The 7,500-nt window shown below is 36.3% G+C and overlaps 1 protein-coding gene across 6 annotated transcripts in view; it reads right to left on the bottom strand.

Annotated features, from left to right (window-relative positions):
* Positions 1–7,500, bottom strand: part of LOC137034028 (RIMS-binding protein 2) — a 141,930-nt gene that overhangs the window by 31,954 nt on the left and 102,476 nt on the right. For 4 of the 6 annotated variants that reach the window (XR_010896895.1, XR_010896896.1, XM_067406603.1 and 1 more), the window contains exons 15-17: positions 4,979–5,141; positions 3,936–4,013; positions 2,489–2,715 (exon numbers count right to left, since the gene is read on the bottom strand). Coding sequence is in view for 4 of the 6 variants with exons in the window: in XM_067406603.1 (XP_067262704.1) it covers positions 2,489–2,715; positions 3,936–4,013; positions 4,979–5,141 (468 nt within the window). In the remaining 2 variants the exon portion in view is untranslated. The remainder of the gene's footprint in view (positions 1–2,488; positions 2,716–3,935; positions 4,014–4,978; positions 5,142–7,500) is intronic. The other 2 variants (XM_067406604.1, XM_067406605.1) reach the window with 2 other exon arrangements.

The following is a 7,500-nucleotide window of genomic DNA, read 5'->3' as shown; positions in this document are numbered from 1 at the left end:
CAAAAAAATATCATGTAAGTAACCATACAATTGTACATAGGTTGGATAATAAAACCAAAAAACTTATATACTTTTAATGGAAAGACTATGATATCTAATGCATCTAATTACAAAGATCCCACCATGGACCGATTGCATAATGCCCTCATCCTCAAAAATCATGAGCAAAACTCAAAAAGATATTCAACTAAATCACTAACAACTATGCATGCATTGCGCTCATTTACTTGTGCATGTAACCACTAGAAAATACCAGCATTTCACATTATGCATCGCGTACAACTTTTTTTAGTAATAACAGGTCTATCCCTAAATAAACTTGCAGTGTCAGCAGCTGAAACCATCTAAATATAGTGATGCTGTGAGTAAGAAGTAAATGGACCCATACAGGCAGTATTTATAGCTTAAGGGTCAAACCTTTTATGGATAATCACTTACAACTACTACAACCTTCATAATCCAGCACTGCACAGGATTATCTCACTGAATATCAGCTTTAGACAGCTGCACGCACTCCGGAGAGCGTCTGCACTCTGACCCAGGACCAGTTTTTAAACTTCACAGATAAACCTCAAAGAAACGCTTGAAGGTTAACTCAACCCTGTCATTCATGAAATTCATCCCAGAAAGAAGCCAACAAATGATCTGCATTCTAGATGATTCTGCACAAAAAAGTGGAGTGAAAGTAACTCTGTGAATAAGTTTGTAACTTTTTTATTTATCCAATTAAGACATTTTGAAGTCCCAGTTCATGTGAAAAAGGTTTCCAAACCCTGTATTAGAGACGTGCACCTGCGAGCAGCGTTATTTTAGTATTGTTAATATACTATTATAATATTTGCCATTTTTTACATTTTAGTTTTATTTTGATTTAATTATATTTTAATTTGAATGTTTTAGCATTTGTGTTGTTTTTTATGCCTATATATCCACCATACATTTCAAAAGAAATACTTTTTATAAAGCATATAATAGTAGGTTAATGGTAATTTGCAATTACAGTTTTTAATTTTTTTTTTACATGTACATGATGTGCTGAATAATTAATCTAATTAAATCACAAATTGATCACACATCAAATTTGGCTGAGAAATTTTCCCCAAAGAATAATTTCAAGTCGTTAGTGTGTATAAAAAAAAATTATATTGTATGCACTCAAAAAAAGTCCGTTCTCAGGTGCATAAATCAAGAAAAGTTTGTTCAACCAAAAAACCAAAGTTGTTCTCACACTGAAAGACAAGCAATTAGACCAAGGCAAGGACCTATCCCAAAAATTACACATTAAATTAGACATCTACAAGGTGAAAAAAAGTGCACTTTCCCTTGCCTTGGTCTAAAGTCATTATTGTGTTAAATGAGAAAAGCATCAAACAGACATCACAAAAAGCAGCTTTAGAAAGAAATATTTTATTTTATTCAACATAATTTATGTTTAGGCTACAAGGACCGTGATTTTTCTGCATCTGAATTGGTATTTAGATATATATAAAAACCAAAACAGTTTGGTTACAAACATTCTTCAAAATATCTTTTTTATGATTTACAAAAGAAAGAAAGTCATACAGGTTTGAAGGGCGAGTAAATGTAAATAAACAAATTATCCCCAAAATAAGATTTTTTAAAATGAAATGATACTCTAAATAAGAAACTAAAACTGCCAAATGTTGGTAAAAAAATTGGTATCACTTGTGTGATATTGCGCTCGTTACTCATGTCATATTGCCTAAATATATCACATAATATAAGACAAAATCTTGAATATCTTGAATTTTAGGGGCATTCTAACTGCATTCTATAGTCATGTTTATCACCAATCAACATATATACAGTATATATATACAGTGTATACAATATATATATATATATATATATGTATGTGTGTGTACTGGTTTGACCTACATTATGAGGACCCACAGTCCTTCGCTGTTTGGATTTTAATAGGCAAATACTTAAGAGTCTATCTTTTAACCCTAAAAGCTTTTCATTTCTTAAACAACCATGTATTAAGATGTATAATGGCCATATTCCAGGATAACAATGTCAAGATTCATCAGGCTCAAACTGTGAAAGAAGAGTTGGGAGGGAGCATGAAGAATCAATTTCACACATTAATTGGCACTGACCTTAACCTCAGTGTAAGTCTTTGGGATGTGCTGGAGGAGACTTTACAGAGTGCTCACCTCTTGCATTGTCATTGAACAAAAAATTATGCACCTCTTGATGGAAATAAATGTTGTGATGTTAAGATTTTGCCTATTAAAATCCAAATATCGATTTTTTTTGGCCGGGCAGTGTATATTAAACTTAAAAAATAAACATAACGCTTAAAATGAACCTATTATATAGCCAGCCATTTAAAAAATAGTTAAGTAAAACTACCCAGCAGGTTGGTCAAAACAACCCAATCACCAGGTTTGACCATATTTAACCCAACTTTGGTTGTTTTTAACCCAGCATTTTTAGAGTGTAGTCATCTAGTTTTCCTCACCTCATGTGTAGGGCTGGCCTTTCGGGGACTGGCCGGGCGAGAGCCAGCGGATTTAGGGGAGAGGTGCGTGGTCTCGGATCGGGGTGGCGTGGGGCTGGACGTGGAGCCGGACTTCACGCTGATGGCGGGCAGCTCTCGGTGTTTGGTGGTCGGTGAGCGTTCGGGACGCGACAGTGACAGTTCAGCCGCATGTGGAGTGGAGCCCGTCCGCAAGACCGCAGCAACATCTAACACAGGCGGAGGAGAACATGCAGTGAGCGCAGAGAAATGCAGCTAGTATGACTTTCTTCAAAGTAACATACACAAGTTACGTTCTCAAAAAAAAAAAAAAAAAAAAAAAGTTAGATAAACATGTTTATGTATGTGTGCATATTTTTATCTGTGTGTATTGGTGATGCTATTCAATCCCTGTGTCATGACCTTCACCTCCTCCCTCTGCTTACATTCATTCATCGTTTGCCTGCTTTAAAATTAATCTGACAAACTTGTCATTTTCATTGAGTATTTCCATCAGCAACTTCTTCATATTGCAGTGGATTAGTCAGAAAGAGGCAAATAAAACACAAAAGTGCAAAGCAGAAATTGTGCGAGTGCGTGTTAACATTTAAACGTGCTGTTAGATTTGCGTGATAATGCATCCACATATACAGCAGAAGATTAGGACTATGTTCGGATTCAGAATGGAGTACTTACAGCAGTACATACTGCATAGAGTACTATTTTTAAAGACACCCTGCAGTGAAAATCAAGATTTGCACAAACCATGTGCAAAAACATTTAAATATGTGATTTTGATTATTTTTAAGGGATAAAATTATTGACTGCAGGTGGAATTTAAATCCAATACAGTATGCCATTTCATGCAATATAGTATGCCACACTTTTGCTACATGACCTTACTAGGTTGCATGCTTAATTAAGAAAACGTCCAATTATCAATTATCCTCTTGGAAAGCAATACTGCAAACATAGTACAAGTAATTTGGTAGTATACCATTCTGAACATAGTCAAGAAGCATCTGTCGTGAATCACCAGAGAACTGTGATCGGTCCGTCAGAATAAAGCAGCCGATCATTTCCTCACAAAGCTGAGAGACATGCAATGTTCTACCAATTATGTAAGTGATCATTTTCATATGACAAAATACCAATACAAAACTTACATTAACAAGGTGAGAACTGCAAACAGTACCATTGTCAGTACACAGAACATCTATAGCATCACAAAGCGGTTTATTTTATGGTTCAGGATAGGGGTGGGCGGTATGATCAGCTTATTTCTCAGGGTATATATTTTCATATCGCCCAGCTCTAGCTCATTGCACTCTTCATGGATGTGACCCCTACTGCCCACGGTCACACTCCATGTGTTATTCATGCAGGCAGACATGTGACATCTTCCATTCAGGACAAACACAGCCTATAACGAAACCAAGTTAAATAGTACCAGGCTCAGAGGCATCAAAGAGGGCTTCATTACCCTCCAAACTCCAGAACGCGATGTCTTCCCATGAGGCATTTGTGCCTGGAAAAAGAGGGGTAAATGCAGACGGAATCCACTTCTCAGACTCTCAGATCTCTCAGACACACATACAGTGCTTAGGCTGTGCTCAAGAAAACACAGTATTTGACAATGCACACTGAGCCACCTATTGCACCATCAGCCCATTTCACGGCGCGGTTTCTCTGCCACCAAAGAGTTAAATTTATTAAAGCGGACACGAGGCCTTGACATATGTACTGCCCTAATGAAAGCCCAATTTTGAGCACTTTTTACCCTATCAGTCTTGTTTTATGGACCTTTGAACTTGGCCAAAAGGACAATGCACACAGCCATATTGTGCCATCAGCCCATTTCACAGTGTGGTTTCTCAGCTGCCACAGAGGATGTGTTAAAGCAGACATAAGACCATGATATTAGAAGTATACTGCCTTGATGAAAGCCAAAATTTGAGCACTTTTTACTGTATCAGTCTTGTTTCATGGACCCTTGAACTTGGCAATAGGACAATGCATCCTGCCATATTGCACCATCAGCCCATTTCCCTGCCCGGTTTCTCAGCTGCCACAGAGGATGCATTAAAGCAGACATAAGACCATAATATTAGAGGTATACTGCCCTAACGAAAGCCACATTTCAAGAAAATAGATCTTTATTAATTCATGCACATCCATATTCTTTTTTTTCTTTACAGTAAAACTGCAGTGCCACACAAAGGAAAAAAGTTATAGAAAGCATACATAAACCGGAAATTGTAATGCGTAACCATGCAAAAAGTTTCTCAGGCGCATTTGAAAGTCTGCATTTTTTTTTTTTTTTTGCAAAGGTCCCTTTAGGGGCTTCATAAAAACCTGTGCTAATTGAAGTTGCAAAACAAGTTGTTTGGTGAAAATATGGCATAATGAGAGATTTAAAAGCAATTTAAAAGGCCCAGAACACCAAATTAGGTAAAGGATTTTCAACACAGCACAAGGGTTAATTTAGCATACCAGTCTCACCGGGCAGGCCGACCCCATTGGTCAGCTGGGTCAGACTGGGGCCCGACAGGTCGATCTTTGAGGCCTGAACCCGAAACTTATCCAGTTCCTGTGACAGCATCCCAAACTGTTCGCTCTGACTGCGGCATTTCTCCTCCAGCTCCCGAACCTTTGCCTACACAGGGTCGACATTAAGATGCAAATATTAATTCATATTCATGAGGTACTTAAATATGTTAAGAAAAGCTTGCTTGCTGAAGAAATGCAGATGCTAAAAGCAATGAATGATGCACTGCAAAAGTGGGATTAGCCAATCAGAGCATGTGATAATGCAAGTAATATGTGACATCATCTATTCAGCAGGGCGAGTCTCATGTCACATTGTAGCTTACTCGTATCAATTAAACTATGGATATTTACAAGAGCTTTCAAGCTGTCAGTTTTTGTGAACTTTCGGATATTAATCTCAAAAAATACACTTAAAACTAAATTAATACAAGAATAGTTTGAGACTATAAAAATTACATTTTTTTACCATATACATCTATGTATACATACATCTCTCCTTAACAAGACATGATTTGTAATAATATAATATTACTCACTGAGGTTACTTGAGTTTATTACTTGGTGTTTGGGGTTTGTTCAAATCACTAACCATAAGCTCTAATTATTTTGAAAAATTCAGACTATTCATTGTAATAGTTTTCATATATCTTAATATTTGTGTTATTGAAACCTAACTCCTATAAAATCATAAATCTGCCATGTAGGTTTTCCACGTAACAATATTAATACAATGAGTCTGCTATAATCAACATGTTATGTGCACAAAAAAAAGTTTTTTTTCTTGTAAAAGACAGTAAAGCTTCATAAATAAAAGCAATGAGTGAAGTGGAGGCAGCAGGTAAACAGTGGAGGCAAAGGAAAAGGGTTAAAGCTGTTTTGCTGAGTGTATAATACAAGCATGTAGTAAAAGCATTTGAAACTCAAGAGGTTGAGTTTGTGAGACTACAACAAGCTAGTTTCACTTCCGGTTCTGTGGTTGAGTTTCCTGGCATACTGAGCACAGAAGGCTCAAAAACACACATTCACACACACATTAACTGGCCGACTGTCACTTGTTCAGTCACTGCTCTCCGCTCTAAAAATAAAGGGTTTCCTGTAAAACGCTCACCTCAAAAGTCACATTCAAAACTTCAGAATTCACACAGTTCACTTGAAAATACACTGGGAAATGCATTTGCGAAAAGCTGATTAGCACCCATCAGCTAACAAATGTGCAGCCCTTCTGCACATTTAAAACACTTATTTTATTGCTAAAAACTTTTACAGAAGTGCTTCCGTCATGCTAAAAACACAAAAACACCTTGTGAGCACCTTTAGCTTTGTGGTAAACTGCAAAACAGCTCTCACAAACACACACACACACACACACACACACACACACACACACACACACACACACACACACACACACACACACACACACACACACACACACACACACACACACACACACACACACACACACACACACACACACACACACACACATTTGTTTCACTATATAAATGAGGACATTCCAATAGACTTCCATTGATTTTATACCAGGTTAATGATATTTTCTATGGCCTAAACCATCACAGACACATGTGCAAAACACTAGATTTAAAGAAAAACATGTTTTGGCTGATTCATCAGTCCCTCCAGGATCTCATGGGACTTTTTTCTGATTTTGCAGCCTAAAATGACTGAATTTGCTTTCTTTTTTGTAGGAGTTTTGTAGGAGAATTTCCATCTTTTCTCAAAAATTGCAGCATTTTTTGTTGTTGTTGTTTTGCAGTGAAAAGCCACCAATAATCATGATGTACTTATAATTACTGTTAGTGACAATAAGACTGCAATTACCTGTGAATACTTTTTTTTTTTTTTTGGATATTTACTAAAATTGTGGTTCTGGCCCCCCATGCACTAGGAAATGGTGACACCAGCAGAGAAATACTCAGTACTCAATACTCAGTGATTACATACTGAATCAGTATGTAATCAATCAGTAAACATTTTAAATCATATAATTATTATTTCATGTTTTTATAAATTTAACAATTTTATAATTGTCTGTTATAATTTTGTTTTTAAGTAAGATAAGAGTAAGAGTAAGAGTAAAATAAGAGTATTGTCATTGATTGCATACTCTAGAAATATTTAAAAAGAGCAGTGAAACAATGCAGTGAAATATTTTTTTCAAATCTACTGGTGAAATCAGGCATTATGGGGAGTAGCAAATATTTGCCCTAATATAATATTACCACCAGCTTTGTTGTATTAGCAATGTTTTAATGACCATCCATATTTATTTTTCAGTCTCTTTATTATGATGCAAACAGAAAATACAGGAAATACGTACACAACAAAGCAAATATCAGTATTTAGTGTGACCTCCTGGACTTCTTCCAGTTTCTCAAAGAAGAAACTATGAGAAACATCTCATCATATTTTGAAAGTATTCTTGGCCTTCCAGTCATTTTCTG

This window comes from Chanodichthys erythropterus, chromosome 13 (genome assembly GCF_024489055.1).
Source record: "Chanodichthys erythropterus isolate Z2021 chromosome 13, ASM2448905v1, whole genome shotgun sequence".
NCBI lineage: Eukaryota > Metazoa > Chordata > Actinopteri > Cypriniformes > Xenocyprididae > Chanodichthys > Chanodichthys erythropterus.
This window is presented reverse-complemented; position numbering and strand designations above follow the sequence as displayed.